The sequence below is a fragment of the Eleginops maclovinus genome, chromosome 4 (assembly GCF_036324505.1).
Source record: "Eleginops maclovinus isolate JMC-PN-2008 ecotype Puerto Natales chromosome 4, JC_Emac_rtc_rv5, whole genome shotgun sequence".
In the NCBI taxonomy this organism is placed as follows: domain Eukaryota; kingdom Metazoa; phylum Chordata; class Actinopteri; order Perciformes; family Eleginopidae; genus Eleginops; species Eleginops maclovinus.
This window is the reverse complement of record NC_086352.1, coordinates 30,634,647-30,661,768: the sequence shown is the minus strand read 5'-3', so window position 1 is coordinate 30,661,768 and position 27,122 is coordinate 30,634,647. Positions and strand designations below refer to the sequence as shown.

General features: G+C 40.3%; 1 protein-coding gene across 2 annotated transcripts in view; it reads left to right on the top strand.

Moving 5' to 3' along the window:
- cdh8 (cadherin 8) overlaps window positions 1-26,773 on the top strand; it is a 102,142-nt gene extending 75,369 nt beyond the window's left edge. Inside the window, exons 5-12 of one of the 2 annotated variants that reach the window (XM_063882665.1) lie at window positions 354-521; window positions 770-957; window positions 7,029-7,276; window positions 16,143-16,279; window positions 18,852-18,973; window positions 19,678-19,795; window positions 24,252-24,503; window positions 24,646-26,773. In XM_063882665.1, coding sequence (XP_063738735.1) covers window positions 354-521; window positions 770-957; window positions 7,029-7,276; window positions 16,143-16,279; window positions 18,852-18,973; window positions 19,678-19,795; window positions 24,252-24,503; window positions 24,646-25,133 — 1,721 coding nt within the window. In that variant the 3' untranslated portion in view covers window positions 25,134-26,773. Of the gene's footprint in view, window positions 1-353; window positions 522-769; window positions 958-7,028; window positions 7,277-16,142; window positions 16,280-18,851; window positions 18,974-19,677; window positions 19,796-24,251; window positions 24,504-24,639 lie in introns of both variants that reach the window. The other variant, XM_063882664.1, reaches the window with a different exon arrangement.
- The last annotated feature ends 349 nt before the right edge of the window (window positions 26,774-27,122 follow it).

The following is a 27,122-nucleotide window of genomic DNA, read 5'->3' as shown; positions in this document are numbered from 1 at the left end:
ACTCAATCAGAATACAAATGACTGCAGACCCCGGAACAACACACTGGAAAACAAACACAGCTGACTCTCAGTGCTATAGTCATGGCCACCTTGCCATGCTCACAAAGACCTGGAGTAAACCTGTAGGGATTTTTCTTTTAACCTTTTGCTTGTGTGGAGCCCTTGTTGTGTGAAGTCATGGTGGAAAATAATGCAGCCTACAAACTGAGGAGTGAGATGGGTGTGAAGGTTACAGTATTTATGCCTCGTTTTTCTTCTGCATGCTCGCGTGAGCATCGTTAAAACGATGCAGCAGAGTATATCAGTCATATTTATAATTGCATTAATGTGTTATGAACTGTTTCCACCTTCAGCGACCATAAAAATTGCTCTCCATGGGATGGATCGGGAGATGAGAGAAGAGTACCTTGTGGTCATACAGGCTAAGGACATGGGCGGTCACATGGGGGGCTTGTCGGGAACCACGACAGTCACGGTCACGCTAACAGACGTCAACGACAATCCGCCAAAGTTTTCTAAAAGTAAGTAACTTTGTTTCCTGTCCCAAATTGAAATAGGAAGAAAACCAAATAACTACCGGAGGAAACAAGTATTTCTCTGATTAGTTATAATCGGGGAAAATGAATGTTATTTTGTACATTTCCTCAAACACGCTCCTCAAAATTCAAACTCTTGTTAGAGGTAATGAGGATTTAGTGCTGTAATACGCTTCCCTGACTTTCTGAAAGGTAATCAACAATTCTCCAATCCATTTTCTGTTCCTCCACAGGTTTGTACGAGTTTGTGATCCCTGAAGACCTACCAATAGGGAAGATGGGCGGCAAGGTGAAGGCAAATGATAGAGACATCGGTGATAATGCCAAGTCAACGTATAACATCATCGAGGGAGATGAACAAGGCATGTTCGAGATAGTCACCGACGCGCAGACACAAGAAGGGATTCTACGGCTGAAAAGGGTAAGACCTTGAAACTAGCTGGAAATGGCTATAGTCATCTGCTCATGCTTTTTCTATGATTGTAAGAGGCTATCAAGGTCAATGAATGCGTTAGTTGTAACTCTGCAGCATGTAGAAACAACAAGGTGCAGAGATAGCCTTTAAAGGTTTTTAGCTAGCTAACCAGAAACATCGAGCACTGGTTGATGCCCATGGATGTATGAAGAGAACTTGATTATAGCATTGGAGGCGGGGCACTGTTCATTCTTTTGAATGTTGCTCAGTGGCGCATGAAGCCAAAAATGGACTGACAGGAAGTACAAAAATGATCCAGATCATCTTGGGACTTGAGTCTATAGAGCATCCGCACGTGGGCTATCTTAAGCCCTGCCTCCGAACCGCTGGTCGGTCTATAGTCCCAGTATTTCATTTCTGTTATAATGAAGTGATTCGTATTACAATAATTATCAACTGAATAATGATTTAATAATGATTTCAGGGTCCTAGATTTCCAAAATTATAGTCCCTGCATCAAGCTGTGACAGCTTCTTAAAGACATAAGCTAAAACGATTTCCATATGTATGATTTCTAACTTTGTGCCAACATGACTTCAGAGTTTGTGTTCTCTTTCATATTGATTTTAGGGTAATTATATTCCCTTGTATTTTTATGGAAAAAGCTTCACTCAAAATTCTAACATTACATATTGAAACGCCAGGGCCTGTCTTCAAGGCTAAAATAAATTTTACTTTTTTCCTATTCCATTAAAAAAACACTATCAATTTCACATGGTTTTTGCTCGAGGTATAGTATGAGCTTTCTAGATGGACTTTCGGTTTATGTGGACATTCAAACAACTATCACAAATGTAGGGAACTGAGAGTTCTGGATTTTTTTTTTTTCAGAGAACATTTCCTTCTGGGGTTACAGTCTTGCCTATTTAGATGTAGCATTATCAGCTCATGTAGCATTCTTAGCTTATTGTTACATATTGAACATTGATTCAGTCATCGTTCCTTGAATCCAGTTGAGCTGTCACCCTCAATGTCACCACCATAAACGCAGATGGTCTTTACCTAATGCTTCCGGATGTTCTTTGTGATGTTAGCACATGCAACATGTGAAAAGCTTCACACTTCTACAACTGGTCCCAAAGCAACATCAGCAAAGCAGTTGCTTGTTAATTGCCTTGCATAGGAAACATTAGCGATAGTTTTTCAAACTAGAAAATACAATGCTCATTCAATTTGTTCAAGATATTCCCATGGTACTGACGAAAGCAAATTAGCGACACTCCTGTCAAAACCCAAAATCTCTTACATTGAGGCAAACATAATGGCGTGGTACTATCTGATGCCGGTGAAGTGTTCACAATAATAACATTGCATTCATCATTTAATTTTGAAGTAGGACCAAGACATGCTTTGCTGCTGATTGAATAATTATCCAAGGATCTCACACAATTTCACAATGTAAAAAGTGTCTAGATATGCAGTATTAATATTTCCTCAAGCATAAAAGCTGCTTGAGACTGTATATCTTCACTTGCCTGTAGACATTTAAAGCACCCAGTCCTGTATTTTTCAATACGGAACTGTGGGGAATTTACATTTAAAAAACTGCAATGCTTTTAAATAATAATATGACCCGCAAGCAAGATTAGGCACAGCTGTATCTCAAGTACATCTGTGGAGAATCAAACCAAGGTTCTTGAATCAAAGACACCAAAGCTTTTTATTTATGTATGCATTCCATATCCTACAACTATACTGGCTCTGCTTGCTGGAGGATGTTTGCATATATTGAATCATACGTGATTGATGGATGGGCGTTCTTAAGTCTTGAGTCATGGTTGGTTCGGCATCAGGAGAGCAAAGCTATACATCACTCAAAAGTAGAATGCCATTGTGTTGTGATATAAAATGACATTACCCCAAGGACATGTGGTATGACTTTGTCAAAGTGTGAACTGTGTGGGAGATGGAATGTATAAGAGCTAAAGCAATCTGCCGGTGCTTCAATTCACAGCCACTAAAGAAAACAGCGGTGCCGGAGAACAAACGCGATACAAAGTTATAAAATGTCCAACTGTTGACATAGCAAATGTCAAATGTGTTAGACTTTTATTCAACCTCCACTTCCATATCCGACAGAGACAGCCTCGCTTTTCCCGTGCCTGTTCAGCTTTCTCTCTGCAGCCGCGAGTTGGTTGCCTTAATCGCTTAAACAAGATAGATGATATTGTGTTGGGAGAAGTAGCAAGGCATTTGCACACTTACTGTCTTCGTATTCCTCCAGACGGCAAGTCGAGGTTAAAAGAAGCGGTTGTTATGCTTTTGTTCTTTTGTTCTACGTCTTCAGTGGTGTTATCCCCAAACAGGGGTGACAGAAGAAGGGATTCATTGTAGCTCTTTCCCCAACACGCCCTGTCGCTGTCAACTTCTGTACCAGTCTCTGAACTCCCATCTAACGTAAAAAATAAAAATATTACACATCCTTTGCGGCAAGGTTAAAAACATATTGATCTCACTGAGGTTGGAGAGGCACAAACCAGGCGAGATATTCTTTTCTGTTTGGGTTTTTAAGCTTTTTATCTGCCAGCCCCCAGGCCTGTCGAGGGATGTTCGTGGGATGCTGAGCTTTCACCCCTGCAGCCAACACTGAACTTTGAAGTCTCTAAATGGCATGTGTGTACATTCTGATTTGATGCTAACGCTCAAGAGAACCAAAAGATGACACAGCAGTAGCGTGGGACATGGTCTTGATAGGTTTTCCAACACAGGAGAAACTAGTCGTTCGCTTTATTGATTTGTGAAAGTCAGACATCTCTTCATGAGCTATTTTTTCCAGGAACATATAATAATTTCAACTGGCTATGCAACCTTCACTCCAAAAATGCTTAGTACGGAGCTCTACTGTTTTTCTTTTGCGCTTATGAATCTCAAATAGTATCTGTTCAACAGTATGCATACTAATAAAAATCAAAGTGGTTCTCGCTGGCTTACTCATTCTTAGTGCGTTTATTGAATAAATAATTTGAGTCGGTCAGAATATGACTTTTGTTCTGATTTCATGGGAAGGAGATCATACAGTATTTATCTTTGATTTTGTCATTGTTATTGAAAGTAAAGAATCAAACTTAACTGCGCAAATCAGAGAAGCCACTGTGTTCTCCTTAAATGTAATTAGGTACGCCAGCAACAGTGAAAGCCCCTTTCTCCTCCTGTTAGGACACTGGAAACAAATAGAGTTGTGTGTAGTTGCTGTCAAGTGGAAAAAAAATATTTCAATATTTTGATAAGGGGAGAGCCAATTTCCATGGAATTTAACGTGGAGTAATGTGCAAAATTATTTGTTACTTGTTTGTAGTTCACAACACAATCTATTTATTTAAATCTGCATTTATTAAATGTTGTTATTATCTCGCAGCCAAACCAATTATGTTGTCCATTTTATACTATCATTGACTGCAAGACAAATGAAAATTGCCTAGATTTAAAATATAACATTTCAGGCCACATGTTGTCTTTTGTCATGGCTTAAGCTTGACATCCATAGAAATGTTTGGCCTCATTTTAAACCAGACCATCTGCAAATAAATTGTATACTCAATATACTATGCTTATATTTTCACCACCATCTTAATTGTGAAGGCAGAAACAACTTAGTAAGATTAAACTGTTCTTTGTTGGCGATAGACACCTGGCAGAGAACTGTACTCTACTTACAGACCTTTTCTAGTATTAACAACTTATCAAAATAAATGTACTAAAGTATATGATGTCCCTAAGAGTGACCAAACTATAGGGATTTAGCATTCAAGTCTGAATTTACCTAGCTGTGTAGCGTTTTAGACCCACAGCCTCTGCTAGAGAGATTAAAAGTGAATTTTGGATTAGCATTCAACAAAGTGGCCAAAACAGGACTCCAAACGTATGCTAATTTTCCCAGTGTCCGTTGTATGAATTATCAAGTACCAAGACATTCGACAGTAATTCAGCGTTTAACTGCTCTGATTGAAAAACAAAAATGCTGCCTCTAATACACCAGTTCTATTTAATGCCCCTTTTGATATTGCTTTTTTATGTTTCCTCTTTTCTTTTTGAAAAGTAGTCTCTCTTCGTGTCTTGGGTAGTTGTCCTTCCTCTCTTGCTGTTTTCCCACCTTTGTGAGTGTTTCCCGCCCTAATTTTTTTCCATCTGTGTCTAATCACTGTGCTGCCCTCATGTGTACTTCCAAGCTCTCAAGTGTTATTTGTTCTCTGCCAAATGCTGTCCTTCCCTGCCTGGTTTCAGAACCAGAGTATTCGCTTGCCCCTTATTGGACTTGCTTGCCTGTTTGATGGATCTCCTGGTTTGACCATGCCTGTACCTGACTGATTAAAATGAACTTCCCTGACATTTGGCATGTATCTGAGACATGCTTTTAGGTTTGAGTCTGCCTGTTCAAGTGAACATTTTGAAGACTTGAATGTTGTGCAATTTTCAGTAACCCATGCCAATCATCGGTTAATTTAAGTAAACCATGAAATAGCTGGAGTTACAATATTTAGATTTAACTGTAGTCACCTTTAAAAAAAGACATACTGTAAATCTGCTGGACACCGAGCAGTTAAACCAATGTGGGTACCAATACATGACTTTCAAAAAATGAATTCCTATTAAAAAGTAGTCCTTTCCCCTCTATCCATTTCCATACAATAATTTTGACTATCCAGCCACCGTCTTATACAAGCTCTTACTCTCCACTGCCCTCGGAATATAAGTGTAATCCATTGGCTTGAGGTCCAGCCACACTATGTACTTTCTCAGCACAGATGGCAGGCTCAGAGAGAGAAAAGGAAGGAATGGAGGGGGGTTGGGTGAGGAGAAGAAGACGAAGGGGAGGTTAATAATGAAAGTGTTCCAAATAGCTTCCTTAAACATGGAGGAGCTGGGATTGGAGAGGCTTGGTGGCTTGGTCTGTCTACTAGTGCCCTGATGGCAGGGGTGTGGAAGTCAAAGCCTTGGGTTGCCTCCCCCGTCCCCCCGGCTGCATCTACCGTCTCACAGCTGGACCCGCACCACACATTCCCCCGTGCACCCAAGAGCTCTCAGCACCGGCCCCAGCTGACCTCAGGGACAGATCCTCTTGCTCCCTCTTTTTCTAACTGAATACATTACCCGTTGTGTGCATTTCCCTCCTCTAAGTCCTTCTCTCTCGCCTAGCTAGCTCCTATCCCCTCAAGCGGCGAGGCCCAGTTTTGATTTCCCTATAAATCCCGGTTATGGAGCGTGGAAGTGACTTGATCCCATTATTCTCGTCGTACGAGAGCGACCAGAGGTGATTCCGAATGAAATTGTGACATTCTGGGGTGTCCTCGGAGATGCCAAAAGGCTAAAATTGTGACTCTCTGCTTCCTTTTAAATATTAATGATAAGCCATCTGTAAAAGAAAATACTGCATGGAAGTAGCAATTAAACAGATATGTCAGTCACAAAATGACACGTCCTGTACAAACTGTTTTTATTTCTCTTTGGAAAACTATACCTTTTGAGATGATTGTGGTGAATGAGCACCTATTCTCGTTTATTTTGTGAGCTGCTTGGGGTGGCAGTAAGAGAGCTCTTATAATCTGCTGTCACTGAGAGCATTAGCAAGATTTGTGTTCTTTCATGCCAATAAAGGTTGGGACTCTTTAGATAAAAGCCCCCTGTGTGTGTGTGTGTGTGTGTGTGTGTGTGTGTGTGTGTGTGTGTGTGTGTGTGTGTGTGTGTGTGTGTGTGTGTGTGTGTGTGTGTGTGTGTGTGTGTGTGTGTGTGTGTGTGTGTGTGTGTGTGTGTGTGTGTGTGTGTTTATGTTGTTACAACTTATTTTCAAAGATTAATATAGCATGATCATTTTAAAAGAGAAATTAGTACATTTTCTGGATGGTCTTTCCAGTCAGCTCGTGTTTGCGGGACAGTATAGTGGAATAGAAGCATAAAGTAACATGACATGAAACTATTCAGAATTGTACAATACCTGAGTAAATGTACAACTTTTTTGTAAACATGTGATTTGTCAGGAAACAGCATAATACTTACTGCTCCTCCATCTTTCCTCCCTACAGGTGATAGATTACGAGAGCAAGAGAGCCTACACACTTAAAGTTGAGGCCACCAACCTCCGCTCTGAGCCTGGCAACGGTGTGCCCTTCAAGGACACAGCTACTGTTAAGATTGTGGTGGAGGATTCCGATGAACCTCCTGTTTTCCTGAAACCAGTCTACTTGCTAGAAGTGAATGAGAACGCCCCCATCAACACAGTCATTGGCAGTGTCACCGCTAGGGATCCAGACTCTTCTGCGAGCTCTGTCAGGTAAGAGAGTGGATGCAGTTGCACCAACATTGGTTGTTTTCTGGACATTTATTGAACCTTTAACAGTGGTTATCAGTCTCATTGATATGGGTTGGAAGGGGCCTTACCCCTTACCATGCCAGTTTACCAGAAAGCCCCCATCAACACAGCTATAGACACTGTCACTGCCAGGGATCCAGACTCTACTTTGGTAAGGAAGCGGATGCCAGTTTTACCAACATTGGAGGTTATCTGCCCATTGAATGGATGTTAATGGGTTTTTATCAGCTTCATAACTTTGGGTTGGCAAGTGCCTTAAAAAACCTTAACCCTTGGACATAACCCTGAACTTACATCAACAAGAAAAGTCTCTTTCGATACAAACATGTAAGCTTACTTTAAGTCACACAACCTAACCAGCATACTTGTTATTGCCCAAACCATGACCTTTGTGTAAACCTAACCAATGTAGAAGGATTTGGTTTATTTTGCAGCAACTGTACAATTTGAATTTTAGTGATATAATATTATATTCAATGGGATGATAACATTCAAAATAGGAGTGCAGTTTACTGTGGGTTCAACCTTTCCTTCTTTACCATTTGCTATTGACTGACAGCAGTGATACTATAAAAAAAAAAAAATCAAGAAAGAAAAAGCTTGTAAGTGTAACTTCAAGAAGCGATGAAGAGTATAGGTTAATAATGAGTCCTTTCAGGCTATAATTAGTTGTTTTAATAAAAGACTTGACACCAAGGCATGCAATTAAATGTATTCATGCCTGTGACCTTTGGAGACTGTTGTAGAGTCTTCGGCAACGAGGAAGCGATCCTCTCATTTCCACCAATGTAAAAAAAAAGAAAAAAAAGAAGTAGATTATGAGTTGAAGGCAGCACAACTTTCACTTTCAATCTTTGACCAGCACTGCTATATTCTCTTCTTGTATGACTTACTCTTGGAAATACCACAAGGGCACCTTGAGGATAGGTTATACAGGCAATTTCTCTCCCTCCATCTTGGCATTTCATTAATTCTCCAGCGACTTGCTGACCGCATTCCAGGGACAACACTCAACAGGTTGTGTGTAATTGCACGGCGAGCAGAGAGCAGTCTGGGTTTCAAAGATTGGCTGCGGCTATAGAGCAGAGTCTGTGCATTCTACTTTTTTCCTCCCACACATTTCTGATAGCATCCTCATGTTTAGTGATGAGATTGCCAGGACGAAATAGGCCTTGAGGTTGCGTGATGTCCTTTCGTTAAAACGTTTTTATGGTTAATGACATCTTTTTTCATCTCCGTCCATATCTGCTGTCATGGTGACTCTATTTTGGTTGAGCAGTTATGTGTATGTTAGGGAGATACAGAGACCCGTTTAACAAATGATGAGTGTATGTTATTAATCAATTGTCAAAAGCTGCCAATTGACTACTTGAATAATCATAGTGCATTAATATTACTTTGGTATTTGTTTAGGCAAGGTAACTAAAGAATGGTGACGGAAATGGACACAGCAGTGACTGAATAATGAATGAGTGTGTATACAGATGACACCCCCCTGCTGACATGATCTCTTCACACGTTTGCTGCTTTGAGACTGTCCAGATATCAACATCCTGTCTTGTCACTCAAAAATGAAATGTTTTGAGTGTGATGGAGCACGGAATAGGTCATAAGGTACCAGCTTCGTTCACTTAGCCTGTTGCCTATTTGGATACTTTATTTGTTTTTCTTTTGCCCTGAGGTCATTCACTTACACTCACAGTGTCTATTTTGCTTTTAATCATCAATTTTTACAATTTTGTGGAAGAGCCAGGACAATGGATTCTTGCTCCGGCACTTTGTGACTGTCAGATGCCCAAAAACGTCTCTGCAGTCAAAATAAAGCTTTTTGAAATTGTTCTCAAGGACTGTTTTAACACAGCTCATTATCAAACTTTCAATTCTGCAAGAGAAATAAGAGGAAGTTGTAAGTGGCTAATAGAATGCTGCATTAATCATCTGCCAACTCCTGCAAAGCCACTGATCAGTTCGGAGAAGCAACTGCTCCAAGATTACACACACACAACCAGACATGTTGGTGCCAGTTTGCATTTTGTCACAACAAATGTCTCAACATGTGATTTTCTTTGAAGTCCAAAACTTACATTTTTTATTCAAACAAATGTTCAAGATGAGCGTGATCTATCGCAAATGTCAAGTGTTTTCTTTGTAGGGATGAGATGAAACAAACTATTGTTACAGAGGGCTTAATATGATGCATCGCCCCTTACCAGGCACCATTTGATCTTACTTCGCATTTGTATGAGGCTGTGAGCCTGAGCCTTGAGCTGATAAAATGATTACAGTGTGGAAGATTTTAATCCTTCCAGATATGCTGGCTAACAGAAGGCTGTAGCCTCAGTAACGCTTCTTACATGATGAGAAGGATGTTCTTTATAATGAAAAATCATCACTGAATAATTTGCCTTTGAAACATTCTTTGTTTGCAGTGCATGCAGGGATTGCTATTAACAATTATTTATATTATCATGATTATCCATTATTTTTAATTGATCATTCTTTCTTTAAAAATCAGATTTATCTAAAAAAGCCCTTCGAAGCTCAAATAAATTCATCACACTAGTTTAGCAGTAACTATTTTATTGTGTGGGTCTTTGATTGAAATCATACTTACAGGGGCCCTTTTAATGCTTTTTCGGGTTTTCCCTTTCCTGTAGGATGCTTGATAGGTTTTGTGTGCATGTTAATGGTCTGCAAATGCTAAAGGTCCTTCCACTTTCTGCCTGTGTTTCAAGACGTTTTGTCCCTGTTTCAAGAGCCACCTATCGCCAGAAATTGCAACATGTATTAATTTTGATTTTTCAGTTTTCTATTTCTCCTCCTAAAATTTGAGAGAATTTTGCCTAGAAATTCCTTGAAACTGTTTGAATTTGAAGTTCAAGCAAGTGTGGGAATGCTGTATTTCTTCTTATCAAATTATTACAAATCGTTGTAGCTCTAAAAGCAAATTGTTTAGGTGAAGTAACACAGAATGATAAAGACATTTGATATGAAAAGGATTGTTTTTTTAAAGAGTATTTTTATTAGTTTAAAATAAATTTTATGAACCACGGAATGAGGCAGTCAATACATGTTGCTTGCTAATTTTGCTTAATAATCACTTTACTCTTGATTTACCCATAAATTACACTCATTAGCATACAAATATCGTCCTTCCTCTTGTCTCTTTTACCCATCTTTTATTTTTTATCTTTGTCTCCTAAACATGTGTAAGGGAAGAAGCTCCCAAAAAGAAAGCTGAGGTTAGTGAAGGTTGATCCATTGTGGAGGAGATGCAGCAGCTTCTCCTGACCCCCAACTGAACGAGATTCTGATTAGAATCACTCTCTGTCTCAATCCCCCTCCCTCCAGCCGGACCAGACTAAACCGGTCTGAGTCTAAACCACTCGGGGGCGAGTGCTCTGGTGGGCTGCCATGTCCTCTGCACTCAGGAGACAAACAAGCCCTTAGCTGTACTTAATGCAGCCAACCAACAACATTTCAGGTGCACTCCATGAAATGCTCCCTCAGTATTGCTTCTCTCTGGAGTCTGTGCTTTGTCGTTTTCTACCTGACTGATCACAAATAAAAGGCAATGTGACATCTGGCAGTCTCCATGTCTGTCTGACACAAATTGCCTTTAAATAGAATAGCTGTGACTGTGTTTTAATCCAAAATATTGATACTGTGACAAGCATTGGCAAAACCAGCCTTGGATTTTAAACAAATCTGGCTGACATCTTTGTTTTCGATGTCGGCTATTCTCTTCTTGGTGAGGGAAATTTAATGAAATTCTGTAAAGCTTGTTTCTTACTGCAGGCGTCCTTATGTTGCCAGAGCACAGCTGACAGCTAACATGATGTATATGGTAATACACGGACTCATGTAAACTGGGTGGTTTTGAAATGTATGGAAATTCAATGTCGAGAAGGCCTTTTCCACCGGACTTGAGGTTTTGTTATTTATAATTTACTGGATTCTCCATGAAAACCACGTTCTAGTAACAACTGAAGAAAATGCATTGTTAGTACAGTAGCAGTTGGCATTCCGGAAAAGGCCAAAGATTTGGGTGAAGAGTTTTAGGGTTAGCCTCACCCTAACCCTAGATCTGTGGTACTCCCAATGGAGTTGCTGACCTTATAACAAGCAATAATATCACAGAAGCATTTCTCTCCCTGCAGACAAAAGGGGAAGGAGTAATTTTTTTTATCCATTCCCGCCAACTCGTACAGGCACTCATCATTCACACACATTCACACTCTCATGGTGACACATACAAAGGCGCACAATTATCTTTTTCTTGACGGCTTAACCTTTTCCGCTCATGACATACTGTATATTATGTCATGAGCGGAAAGACACTAAATGTACTCTTTATATATATGCTCCCGTGCGTTTGCAGACCACGTATACAACTTGTCAGTCTGTGCTTTTATTCGGGATTTATTAACTTGTGTTTTATACTGTTTTTACGTCATATATGAGAGTTTTCAGTCTTTGGCTTTAAGTATGGTTTCATTGTCTTATGTTTTACATTTGTTTTATGGGCTGTTAATGTAGATTTTTATATATACTGTATTTATTGATGTACAGCACTTTGGTGTACTCTGTTGTTTTTAAATGTACTATAGAAATTAAGTTGGATTGGATTGGATAGGTATAAAAGTACATGCTTGCTGATAAGTAACAAAAGATTCAATTACACAAATGACCTTCATTTGGATACAGTGTCATCATTAATTCATAATTTTAATGTGATTTCTCAGTATACCCAAATTATATTATAATATACATGAAAAAAAATGAATTAAAATATATTAAACACAATATTAATCACTTAAATACACTCAGGATTGTATGCAACTTGACTTAAGGCCTATGTAAACTGACACCTGCAAACTTTTAATAGAACATCTATTTTGTTTCACTGACATTACTGTCAATTTCCTGGCTTTTAAAAGTTACAAAGTCTCACTTTAAGGGATTTGAGGGAAATGATTTCCTTGATTGTAAATGCACTACTGTCAGCTACTTTCAGTAAATTAGAAATGTCTCCTACTGACATGAATCCATAAAGCTAGAGGTCACAGAGAATTTTTCGTTTTTCAGTGTTTTCCTGTCAGATTCAATCATTGTCCATTTGCACCTCCTTGTGAAACAGAACCCATTCTACAGCAGTGTGATCAATGCTCAAGGCCCTATGGTGCGGATGTTTTGGATTGCCACAGTATTTTGTAGGGTCCATTAGACCTATACATTGGAACATTAAACTATATATTTTTACTCTTTCTTTTTATATTTAATGTAATTACATTATGATATACCTGAATAATAAGTGAACGCTTTAACACTTGCTACCCAGCACCAGGTATATATTAATGGAGACACGCATTATGTGATGGAAAGTGAAAAATCACTTGGTAGTTAGCATGAGCAATGATAGCCACCAGGACTAAAGAGACAAAAGATTGCTACCCACAGAAACTCAAACAGAGAAGACGTCCGGGCCACAGTGTGATTGACAAGTGATCTGCCAGAAATACAGAGCAGAGACGCCACATCAATGCGCCAACGAACTGTAAATGAGTTGGGGGAAAAAAGAACGATTATGTCACTGATTACAGCTTATCATTGTTTATGCAGTGAACAGCTTCTTTCACACTGATGCATTTGAATAGCATGTTACGTTTTTATATTGAGGTAAAATATATTGTGCTGCGGAGGAAGCAGGTTCTAATCCAGCCTAGGGTTCTTTTACTCGGTCATCTCCTCTATCTCCCCTTTTCAAAATTGTGTTGCTTAATAAGCATAAACTGGCCCAAAAATAATCTGTGAAAAAAGATATTTTTGGTGGTTTCCTATATTTTCTCCCTGCAATGTTAAACCGTTAGACTGATGTCATCCCAATGGCGTTTAAAGTCATGTGGAAAGTAAAGCAAAGCTGAAACGAGGCGACACACACTGACACGCGAACGCATTAACACATCACACTCAGGGAAACCGCGCACGTACCGCGCTGGATATCATTTTTTATTTGCTTTTAATTCTTTTCACATCACGTTGTCAGTTTGAGTGACAGGTGGCAGAACATTTCAGGGTCTGTCTCCTCGCTTCCACGTGAGACTGTCAGAGTTTGACTGGGATCCACTCAGTCTGCGGGAGAGAGGCTGCTCCCAGGTGGTTTGCTGCTGTCTGCCTGTCTTGAAAGTGCTTTGCGTCTGCAGGGCAGGAGAGAAAAGAGAGGGAGAGATGGGGGGGTGGGTGAGTGGGGGTTCGGGGGGTGGGAGGAGGTCCTTATGGACCTCTCCCAGCCCGGCGTCTAGAGGATTTTACACCATTTCATCTCAAAAATGGAAATGTCACGGCTCGGTACATCTCCCCAACAATTGGAATCTGGGCCAGCGGTTTTATTTATTTCATTTCTCCTCGTTCTTGTATAAGCAGCGCCCTCCTTCATATAAATTGTTGTTATTGTGGCTTTCTGTGCTTTTCTCTTTTCCATCTCTTTGTATCCCTTCTTCCCTTTATAGCAACACTGTAGGGTTCCTGCCAACAGGTCTGCACTGATAGGGATGAGCGGCTCTACCGCAAGATCCAGGGTTAGGAAGGAAGGGTGAGCGGGGTGTACGAGGGACGACTGTGTGGGGATGGGGGGCCACAGAGAATTGGATAAGGGGATTGGATTAGGGAGAGCTAGAGACCCAGCTGTATAGAAAAGAAAATACTTTGTGACTGTCGAGTGGGTAAGAGCAGGACGAGATTGTGAGGAAAGATGTGAAGGAGGAAAGAACGGAGGCAGTTTGTCCTGAAGGAACGGAAACACGCAGCCTTCTGTTTTAGGTGGGTAGGATGTTTATGACAGTCATGCATAATAGCAAATCATACCAAAGATGACCCATCATGAAGGATTATTTTTTTCTAAGTCAGTTTCGTGTGGGCTCTTGCAAAGAATTTGGCTCTGCTTGCCGCTACATGAAGGAGTGATTTCACAGCTTCGAGTGGCACCCGCAAGTTCTCTTTCATGTGTATTCCAATTTTTTTTACCCACTGCTAGAATATTTATTTTTTTAGTTGTATGTCACTGCCACTGTATTCTTAACACAAGTCTCTAAAAGTCAGTGTGTCAGAGGCAGGGTCACAGAGAAACCAAATCAAAAAAGGAATGTCCTAGAAATAAATCCTTTGGAAGTGTTTGACTTATTTAAAAGTCTACTCCTTAAACCATGTTTTGCTTCATGACCTACAAGTATCTAGTGGTTTAAAAAGCAAACAAAATCATTTAGATCAGACAAGGTCACGCAAAACACGCCGGTCATCTCCATTACATCAATTACCCCCCTCCCCCACACTGTGTTGTTAAATCTCATGTGTGACACAATGCTGTCCTAGCTCATTAATGCAAAGCCTTTGGGGGCTATTGAGTGTTGACAGATCCCAAACAGGGTTAACAACACCCCATCTCTTATTCTGACATGACACGTACTAATGGTGTTTTTGCTGTGCAGGAGGGAGGTGTAGCAACGATTGGGGGGAAGGCTTCTCTGACCTTATTAGGCTTTAATGCTCCCTGTTGCTCAGGTTAAGGCTGTAATTATTCCATAGATAATATTGATTTCTTACTTTCTTTTTATGTAAATCATTATGCAGTCCATCTGGCAGGCCGCGACCTGGACCGAAACCTAGGTAGCAGACATTGCTAGACTGTGTAATAATAGTTCTAACAAATAATTTGTTTGATCAACTGAACCAATCAAATCAGTTGCTCCACTCTGCGTTAAATATTTGCTAGAGAGATTAGAGGCGTAAAATAAAGTAAAGAAAGAGCATGGAGAAGGAAGTGACTTACCTGTCCCTTCTCTCTGTTAACCCGCATGGGGTGATTCCACAGTTTGTAAAAAGGGCACTTGTTTTATAACCTCCAATTAAAACATGTTTTCAACAAGGTAAATAAAGCAGGGTGTGCATTAGGGCATGGCTACATTGTGAGTGACAGGTCACTTTCACAACATTCAGGCGTGAGTTAGCCGTTAATGTTTAACTCTTTCACAGTGTTTTCAGTTCGTTAAAGTGACTTCTTATATTTTGGTTGCCTGTAATTGTCTTGATTAGCATTGGGTTGTACATAGCTTGACCCTCTTGTGTCACAATGTAAAATGCAAGTCTTTTAAGCTGTTGTCCAGAAACCATTGTGTGATGTCTTGTTGATTATGTCCACTTCTTATATATAGTCTATGGCTCAATCAAAGTACCACTACACAATCTTGTCAATTTTTGGCATGATTTATCAGCTTTTTATGCTATGACTGTAATAAGACCAGGTACTGTTCCAGGCTCCCACATTAGCACGACAAAATGGCATATACTACATTCATGCGAAGATTTATACACCTGGAACAGCTTGTTACTCTAGGATAAGTAGTTAAAAAAAATGCAAAACATATATATATAAAAAGTAAATGTTTTGTGTCTTGTTTTCGTAGGCCTACCATTAATTGTGTTCAGAGTTATTTTATTTATTGTAAAGGTACAGCTGTCATAAACTGTATGCTCAATGTGTCTCTAGTTAAAAGGATCCTACTGATATTTTTAAATGAAAAAGGTTCAAATGATATGAAAATGTAGGTGGCTGATTGTATTTGATGGACACGATGGGGTGACATTTTTACAAAATGAGGTTTAGACCTTGGCTGCTGTTGGTAGGAAATTCAAGTATTCCAACCTCTTGAAATTAGTATTTCCCTTTATGTACTGGTTTCTCCTGCTGGTTAGGAACCTTTTAGCCACAATACACAAAGGATTGCAGAAGATGCTGCAGTGGTGGCTTTCTGATGATTGATTGTAATCGCAGGTACTTCATCGATCGGCACACGGACCTGGAGAGGCAGTTCAACATCAACGTGGACGACGGGAAGATCACACTGGCCAAACCGCTGGACCGGGAGACGGACATGTGGCACAACATCACAGTAACTGCCACAGAAGTCCGTAAGTAACCCCCCCTGACTCTGCTCACCCCCTGCTGGGAAGACCATTCCCCCTGAATTGTAATGCCCTATTTTGGAAAATCAGCATACTATTAGACATGCATTGGCACGCAATATTTAAAAACTTGGAACTGCAGTCAGACACGTACAATATCCCCTCCCTCGACTTCATAAGTTGCCTTAGTCAAAGGAATCACTGACCTGCTACACACAATCCTCTGCTCAACACTATAGAGCTTTGTAAACGGGCGCTTCTAATCGCTCTGAAAGTATGGCACAACAATTAGCATTTGAATCCACAGAGGCATTACATTTGTTAATTTGCTGAGTTTTGATTGAATTAAACAGCTCAGTAGTCAATTTGTGGAAGTGCAAGAACATTAAGACGTATCAAATAAACAGTTTTAAAGACATGCTCTGGAGTGGATCGCTCCAACGCTGGCATCCATTACAGATTAAAGAACATCTGCGAACCGCAAAACTCACTGACAATGTAGAAAATCTTGCCGGCAGAGCTACAAACAGCTCAAACCATATGTAAGGCTTTATTTGCATACAGATTGTTTCAGGGGGGCTGTATGTTGTGATAAAGCTTAATGTACCCCTTAAAGCTATTGGAATAGAAATTTACACAGCTTTTAACTTTTTCCCCCCCGTCGTTTTCCACCCCCTTTCCTCTCTCCATTGCATCCTTTATCCGTCCTTTTATTTCCTTAATCAAAGGAAACACACGTTAATTGTCAGAATAAGTGAATGCCCAAATGTTGTCATGATATTTTGGCCACACACACACACACACACACACACACACACACACACACACACACACACACACACACACACACACACACACACACACACACACACACACACACACACACACACACACACACACACACACACACACACTCTCCACTATCGTAGCAGCCCTTTGGAGGAATTGAATGTGTCTCATTTGATAAGCCGGTTGCCTTGTCATTTTCGCGCACCCATACATTTAAAGCATGTTTTCATGCCTCCTGGCAAAGTAACTGTGGCTCCAGATAGTGGCATCTCTGTGAGCACCTAATAGGAATTTGCCAAAATATACAAGGCAGTTTTGCTATTCTTCACGGATGGGAGGGAAGTCTGTGTGTTCTCTGGCGTGAAGAGGAATATATGTGTTCCCAGTTCTATCCTGATGCCATTTGCGACCCGAATGGAGGCGCGTTCTGCCGCCTCGCACCGGTTGACATCTGACTAATCAGACTCTATTCCCTCTCTGCTGCTGGGTGAAAGTCACTTTTGTAAGGTGGGGAGGGGGTTCTGTCTCCCTGTCTCCCGCTGCCCTAATCCATCTATCACCATCTGTCAGCTTGTCAATTTCAACTCTCCTCACTGTTTAATTCTTTTTCTTAAAGTAGCCTGTCCGGTGGCCTTTTTTTCTGGGGCATTCTGTCCACTGATCTATGTTAAGGTTTTATTTAAGATAAGATCAGATGTACCTTCATTAATCCCGTGGGTAAATTCATTAGTACAAGCTGCAACAAATTGAGAATGAAAAAAACAGGACAGTATGGTTTCACACAGGATAATACAATTTGAAATAAACTAGTCTGTAGAAGTTGTTTACCGGACTAGTAGCTTACGTAAGGTACTGTAAGCAAAAACTACATGCTTTCTTTATGGCATTAATGAGTGCATTTTCTTGGACTCCTGTTCTGCTTTTAGTCCTGTACAATGCATCCAAAACAGATGTAAAAATAATATGATAATGTACGAACAAGTTTCTTAGGAAGGAACACCCAATTTGTAATTTTGTTAGAATTGAAAAAAGCCTTTGATATTAGGAAAGACAGTTCTTGCTATTGGCTACCATGACAGAATATCTTCTGTAAACGAGATCCTAGGATGCCCAAAAAATCAACACAATGCACTTCCCATTCATTCTTCTTTTAAGGTGACAGTAGGGGTAAATATATGGATAAACAGAAGAAAAAAATAAAACACAACAGTATCATTGGCTAAAGTGGCACAACCCTCTTGGGTCCACATTAATTGCTTTAAAAGTTGGCATTTGCACTGCTGATTAATAAACACAAAGGTTTACCGAGACTCTCGAAAGGGACTGTCAATTACCAGAGATAAATTATTCCAATCAAAATCCAATCTAATTAAACTGTCTTTTATTGTGTTTTTAGACTTCAGTTACCAATGACTCATTAATATGCATATTTTAACCCTGATGTTTTAAACATGACAGTGTACCGGGGGATTTACAAATGCACTTTGAATGGGAATTTGTTCTTTCTTTTCTGGTGCCTAGACTCTGTTTTGCATGGCTGATACCCGCTGAAATGTAGATTGACGTTGCTTATCATGTGTCTGCCCATCAGCTCAGGAAATGAAGTGAGAAATAAGGAGGGAAAACAAAGGAAATTAAAACTAGGTCACAGAATTTACCTGGGATTTCATGCGTAACCTTCTTTTGTTTATAGTTTGATTGTCTTTTCTTATTTATCTCTTCTTGTCTCTCCCTTTTTGATTTCCTCTCTCTCTATATATATATCTATCTATCTATCTATCCATATTAGGAAATCACAGTCAAATATCGAGGGCAATCGTTGCCATCCGAGTAATGGACATTAATGACAATGCGCCTGAATTTGCCACCGAATACGAAGCCTTTCTTTGTGAAAATGGGAAACCTGGACAGGTAAGGAAAGAAGTGGCTCATTCATCAAACCACTGATCTATCTTCTTTCTCTCACTCCCTTTGCTTCTGTCTCTCTTTCCTCCCATGTAATGATTGGCCACATTGAGTTATAGCCTATTTATTTCACCGGGAAACTACTGAGGTGGGAGTACAGTCCCTTTTCCCCCTGCACTAGCTCTCCCTTCACAGTGTGCGCAAAGCAAAAGGCGGAATGAGAGCGGTCAGGATTGATCAGAGTGGATCGTAATTCAAGACTGCCTTTCATGTCCTCCTCCAGATGGCACAATGCTTCCCCAAGCCAAAAAACTCCAGACAAGTACTTAGCATTCTCCTTCTCATCAATCGAACTCATTCGAGGGACCTATGCATGTACAATGGGAAGCTTTATGGAAGGAGTGATACAAAAAGAGCAGCCAAAAAAAAAAATCTAATTTCCAATCAATCATAACAGCACGATAAGACCTATGATGACAGATTATCAGATAGAGCCAGGAGCCTGAAAAGAGTTCCAGACTAGACAGGACCTCATTGATAATAATCTCAAACTCCGGGAATGAATAGGGCATATATTTCATCAGGTGTGATGCAGCCAGTATTAGACTGAGATCTGCAGTGGCAAAAACAGAGTAATGAATAGGCTGCCTCCTCTAATGACTTCTAGTCCCTCTCTGTATAATTTTCTTGTCTCTCTGCTTTCAACACAGGTGATCCAGACTGTCAGCGCGGTTGACAAAGATGACCCAATCCAGGGACACTACTTCGACTATCGTCTAGTCCCGGAGATGCTCAACAACCCCAATTTTACTATCAAAAACAACCAAGGTGAGGAACGAAAATAAATCATGGAAAACTATTCTCTGAGTGAAGTTCCTCTACATTTCTCTAATGGCTTTACAGGCTAATCGCTAACCCTTGGCGTGTTAGCCGTACTCGAGATGAAATGTGGTGGATCAGTGTAGCTCACAATTAGCAGATGTGAAATTGTCTGGACACCAGCTTCTTTTTTACTCCCCAGTGCGTTTTGAGGGAAACTAAATGAATGGGATCCAAATGGCTTTTCCTGGTAGTCTCGCAGCTCAATGTAGGGTGACTTCCTTCCCTGAGCTGTTGCAGTGTGGCAGATGGTGCTAAATGTATTTGCTAAATACTCTGATTGGTTTATTTGCCGTTTTCACTCTGTCTTTATTCCATTCCTCTTCGCCTGCCTCTCCTCCATAACTGGCTCCGAACAGGCTGTGTTCATGATGACATTGTGTAATGTTTTCAGCTCGGGGCAGATAATCTTCATATGGTACTAGCCTTCTGTTTCGGCGTAGAGGCTGTGGGCCAACTAACTGCAAGAGTCCATAAAATTCAGGTCATCAAATGGACTCGACATTTTTTGATGAAGATAAAAAAGAAAAAAAAGCTTTTCCTTTTGAAACAGGTACTTCAGCACGGTGGAACATGAGTGTCAAAGTCACAGGCAATTCAAAATTGGCCTTGGCTAAATATATTTTTTCCTCCTTTGAATGGAAGGGACTTAATCATATTTTGACTGTGGAGCACATGCAAATCCTGTCAGAAAATGGAGAGATGGTTAACAAGCACTTATTTGCTGCACAATACTCTTAACTGTGAATCAAGCTGAAAGGATATACATAATGCAGGATCCTAAGCCCTGTCCTTTTGTTAAGAAGAGATTTAATTGTTTCTTAAGATGATGTAACAGATAAACCCCCCCTGAAATGTTCCTCAGATTCTTCGTTAGCAAACAACAAAAAAGCCCTCTCACCAGTCTTTAAACCACAGTAAATATATGTTGTAGTTCCTCTCTATATGTGCTACATACTGCACCAACCACTTGTCTACGGTATTACTAATTCCAAACAGAGACAAGAAGCCCGTCGCGCCATATCCCCCAACACTTCAGTGACTATTTCTATCTGAATGTGCAGCTGTGGGAGACACTTGAGTGAAGAGCGCGAGGCTCCCGTGAACCTCTGTGGGCTGTTTTTGTTTGCGATGATGGGTTTAATTGTAGGGATTGTACAGTGAAGAGGTTAGAGGCTGCCCACACTGAGGAAAAAGGGGAAGGTTTTGACCAGCTGTATACAACATACCAAGCACTCTGACTCAGGGGTTCAACAGGCGGGGTCGCAACAGAGGCAAGAAAAAACATGCATTCACTATGCTGCCAAGACATATGACTGATAAACAATCTTTTCAGACTGATTTTGAACTGTATCGTAAAAATAATCTTGCCAATGTAATGTTAAACAACAAACAAAATACACCGGTGCTCCTTTAAATAGAATGAGGGGCTTCTCACCTACATAATAACTTGGTTCTGGTGTGACCAAAACCTTGTGATGGACATTGTTGGCAACTTTTATTACTTTAAGTCACTCACGTTGTGAATTAATCGCAACTCTACTGATGCTCGTCAAGTCAGGTTTTAGCCTTTTACATTATTCAGTACTGTAACCTGTGGCAACACTTTCTCACTTGCGTCACGTCAAATATGGCAGCCTGGTCGGTGGCCTGACACTTCGATCTACGACGTTAAACTATCTAGCATTGGCTAACAATGTTATTAGGTTTAGGCAACAAAATTACTTGACAGGGGTTATGTCATGGTTTATATTAAAAAAAGTATGTGCGTTATCTAGTTAAGGTACATATTTAACTTGCATACGCTACCTCAATTAAAGTATGTCAAGGATAATATTTGCTTTCATACAGGACAACCGCACCAGCCACCTGGTAAAATAACTGTGTTACCTTAGACTTCTCTCTGACCTGACTTCCTCCTTTTCTTCAACCTCACCGGTGGTTTCTTATAGTTGTTGAATCTGTAGGGCCTCTTGCCAAGTATTTTACAACTTGGGAGTTACAATGGCTGCTTCTGGTGACAGTGGCTGTGACCGCGCCACTGTTCTTTGCAAAACTATTGATATTACAGTACGATGAGCCAGTATGCATTATTTTTTATCCCTTGGTAGACAGCTACACTGACTCTGAAGCCAGTCAACCGCCATGACAAAACACAAAAATCCAAATTAGCTGTGGCTTTGTGGCTAATATAACCTTGGCTTCTTACACATTTACTGAGATGTGTCTTGGTTACAACTTGTCTTGCTGTATGAATAACGAAACAAACATCCACCTTGGGAAAAATGTTTAGTAATGATTGCATATTTTGCAGGCTGATTAGCTTATCAGCTAAAGCACACTGAACAGAGTAAAAAAAAGTCTACCCGCAAAATATCAGTCGGCCAGTTTAGATGTTAATTGTTGTAGTGCTTTTTTTTTTTAAATACCACTGCCAACCCAACAATGTTATTAGCAGGAGGCTAGAGGGAGCGTTTCTGTTGTATCTGTAAAATATTTGTACCTCATGAGCTATATAATAAAACAAATATTAACAATATAACAATCATGTTGAAAAAATGATTTTCAAATGTCTAAAAGGATGGACTCTTGGTGCACTCTACAGTATTCTATATAGGCGGGAGTAGCTTGCCTTAGGAACTGAAGGGTAGCTGGTTCAAGCCCTGGTCGGACCAAAATGAAAGAGTGTGGAACGGTTGCTCGAGAGTTGCCAGTTCTTGACACTGCCAAGGTGCCCTTGAGCAAGGCACCAAACACCCAATTGCTCCCTGGTGCCGGAAGGAGCCTCTTCACTCTGGCACCTTTTCATATACAAATGCATGTGTATCTGTATTAAGACCTGTGTGTATAAGTCCTATGCATGTTTGTATTTATACTGTGTGTAACAATAACAGAGTGAAAAACTGAATATAAAAAAATAAAGTTCCTCTTCTTCAGGTTAAAAGAGTGAATAACTAAGTAGGGACCAAGTATTACATAGCTTTGTCACAAACACATGCAAAACTGTACCATATGAAATTACATGTACATAAAACCACTGCATTAACTAGAAAACAATCCATACAATCAGTATGCAGTAAAAAACAAAAGAAGAAAGAAATCAGATAAGCTTTAAACAAAGTTTTACTACTACCAGCATTACCTCTTTTGCTCCCCCCAATTGTGTTTGTAATATGTTGCTACTAATTTGGCATTACTGCATAGCTCTTCTTAGTTGCTCACACAGTCCTAAGAGACTTAAAACAAAAAGAAAGCTTATCAAACTGTTGGTGTCAATGCTGTCACTTGGAACCTCCCCACAGAGCTATTTGTAGCAAACATTTATTCAAATGAGCTTTTGTTATGGTGGTGATTAATATTTCAATGTACACAGTTTCATCAGAATCCATCAGCTGCTAGATGAAACACTTTTATTGCGCCCTAAAATATAATAGATAATAAAAAAAGAGATTGTTTATATCTCCTGTAAGTTCAATCAACTTGAAGGTTATCTGCACACCTGCCTCTCTCTTTGAGTAGCAGACCTTTTCTGTCAATTGGCTGACAGACAGGAAATGTTTACTTCTATTTTTACCATCTACAGTTAACATAAAAATGACCTGTATATGAGGACGAGCCCTGACGGTTTCCTTCAGTAGTATATACTTGGAAACTCACCATGCATCGCTGAATGATCCAAATGAAATAGGACAAGTTGATGCTTATAAAGCAGAGCGTACATTTATGTGGCAGAAAATAAATCTGAGCATATGTTCACATGAATTACAGACTGTGTAGAGCAAATAATTATATGTTGAGGCTTTGCATCTTTTGATCAAGTTTTTCTCTCAACACGGCTCGTCTCTTTGTTGCGTATATCACAGCGTCTTTCTTACCCTCCCTCTTCAGTGCACCCTCAAACAGAGAGACAAAGGTTAGACTATCAGAAATTCTTGTACGTTTTCCATAAGATCAGCAAGAGTAGATTCTTATGGGAATGCAAGTGTTTGATAATGTGAGCAGGGTAAGGAGAGCCAGCTAATGAGCAGACAGCTTCACAGAAGTGTCATCAAAGAGCAGCTGGCACCTTTCTGGGTCGACATGTGCCATCTTCTAAGTCAGTGTCGCCTGCCGTGGTCCCTTCATTTCTTCAGCTCTCAAAGGGGAATAGCGAACTTAGGCTCGCCCTTCTTCAGAATTCCCAAATTGGAGTGTGGAGAAAAAAGGAAGGTGGCTGAAATGCATATAAGGCATTGGAATGTGAGAGTGTTAGACAGTCTAGTGACGATTGATAGGAAATTAGTTTACCCTCTCGCTGCACCGATCTTCCCACCATTTAATAATAGAACGTCTGCCTGTTGCTACCATGAATAATAATGGCATTGTCACATGTCTTCATCTCTGGCTTTACCTTTCTCTCTGACAGACAATTCAATCAGCGTCCTGGCCAAGCATGATACCTTCCGTAGGCAGAAACAAGAGATGTACTTCCTGCCAATCATTGTGACGGACAACGGGAATCCACCGATGAGCAGCACCAACACCCTGACCATCCGAGTCTGTGGATGCAGCAAGGATGGCATCGTCCAGTCCTGCAACGTGGAGGCTTACGTCTTACCTATCGGCCTGAGTATGGGAGCTCTCATCGCAATCTTGGCCTGCATTATACTGCTGTTGGGTGAGGAGTTTCTTTATTTTGCTTTGCCACATTAAACTTTCATGATCTGCTTGTACTAACAGAAAATCCACCTGCCAAAGCTTGACCGAGACTTCTGTTTTCTCTCTTCCTTTCTGTCCCTCCGTCTTTCTGACAGTAATAGTAGTACTATTTGTGACTTTGAGGAGACACAAGAATGAGCCTCTGATTATAAAGGACGACGAAGATGTGAGGGAGAATATCATTCGTTACGACGACGAAGGAGGCGGCGAGGAGGACACGGAAGCCTTTGACATCGCCACGCTGCAGAATCCGGATGGCATCAATGGGTACCTACCGCGCAAGGACATCAAGCCCGACCTGCAGTTCATGCCAAGGGCAGGACAGCATTCTGGTCCAAACGGTGTGGATGTGGACGAATTCATCAATGTACGGCTCCATGAGGCAGACAATGATCCCACAGCGCCACCTTACGACTCCATCCAGATCTATGGATACGAAGGTCGGGGATCCATGGCCGGTTCACTTAGCTCACTGGAAACGGCATCATCAGACTCGGATCAGAACTATGACTATCTCAGAGAGTGGGGCCCACGCTTCAGAAGACTTGGGGAGCTCTACTCAGTGGGTGAAAGCGACCGCGAAACCTGACCTTTGGTTGGTTAAAAAAAAAGACCTTTACGATTTCCTTTCTGTCCACATACTTGTGTATTAAACGCTAGGGGGTTTGCTGGCTTTTAGAAACAGGTGTTAAAAAAAAAAAACTGTTAATAACAAGGGAGGCCACCTTTTTGTATTCTTCTTAGAGTGAGGTATAGCAGTCGTCCTCCACTACGTCAAGCGCATTGTAATTGTTGAGCCAAACAATGTCTTTATTAGGAGATCTATGATTCTTGTGGAGTGTAACTTAGATTCCGTTGTGGAGTGTCTAGCAGTATTTTGGGTGTTAGTCAATTGCTGAGACTGCCAGTAGCAGAAAAACCCTGGGATTGCTGGTAGTTGCCTGATGAAAGGGAATAATGGATATCGTTGGGTTCTCTGAAGCTCGAGTGGACATTTCATGCTCCATGGACAGAAAGTTGGACCTCAGAAAGTGCAGAGTGACTCTTGTCCGATGTCACCCAAGGCCAGCCAACTGATCGGCGATATGAAGAAAGTGACAATGAAAAAGCAATATCTGGTCAATGATGAATGTATGTGTGATTTGAAAAAGGCAAAAACACAAACCAGTATTGGCTTTAAGGTGAATTTGTTATCATTTGATATGTTCTCCGGTGGCCACATTTATAAACTATCTAAAGCCCAGAGAGGCTTGCTTTATACAACTCTTTGTATTTACACGCTACAGGTGTGGATCGCAAGTGTGACTAGCCTATAAAAGACTGACGCGAAGACAAAAAAGAGAAATGTAGAAACTCTGAGGCCTTCTTTTTACAGAAGCAACATTAAATACAATTGTAATCTACTGTTTTTTGACAAGAGATGTGTTGATTCTTCATTATTGTTCTGATTTTTTGTGTTTCTGTTATTAGAATCACTTTTTTCTGTGCTGACGATTTGAAGTGAGTGTGTTTTAGATTCTTTCACATTCAGCTGTTTTTTCACTTGAACACTATTTCATAACAGACAAACCATATCATGAATTTATTGCAGTTGATAATGTAGACTAGATGTAAGCAAAGCAAACAAGAGCTCTAAGTAACAATACAGATGATCTAATTAATTGGGACTGCAGGAATGGGACCTTTCTGACACATGCTAATTCTGTGTAAAATATATCTCATAATATATTCTGAGGTACAGCCAGTGAGCGTCTGAGCACAATAGTCCAATTGATACCCGAGTATATGTGACTCTCTCCAAACATCAAATCTCATTTAGGAAACACAGATTGCATTAGCCCAAGAAAAAGGAAAACACAAATACAGACCTTGTGCATATTGTGCTTACACTGTATGATATCAATAAAAAGACTTGTACTGTACATAGAGTTACCGCTAACGTCATTAGCTTTCAATGAGGTGGTAGGTTTGTCTCTGCACGTTAGCTCTTGCACATAACGAGAATTTCAATGGCACTACAGCTGCGTGCATACTCAGTTTGTACTGATACAGTATTATGGCAGTTCTCGGTAGACTTAACAATATATATGGAATAGTCCTACATGCAGATCATATTTTGTACTGTGCTTTACTGCTTATAAATGTGTATGTTCAATTATTTACTCCCTGTACTGTAATCTAAGATACCCTGTATTGTTTCCTACTTTGTGAAATATATTTTTATAAATATCGCTGATTGGGTGTGGTTTTCTTTTGCAGATGAGAACTTAAAGGGGAATCGAACCTTGCACATAGAATATTCAAATTGTTGCCTTCCGACCATTTAATTTTTTTTACCAAAGGGGCGTAATAAGGGGTTGCAATATGATAATTTGATAATGGCTTCTCTAGACTTTAGAGAGAGGTGTCTGAAGTTTGAGAAAAGCACCCTAATGATGTTGTTGTGATGTCAAAGGCTTGGTCCATACAAACTAAATCTGATCTGAACTGGAGGTGTTGAGTTCGAAAGAGTTTACAAGCCATGGGGGATCTTACAAAAGTTGCAAATGCTGGTATTATGAGAGATTAGTTAGTTTGA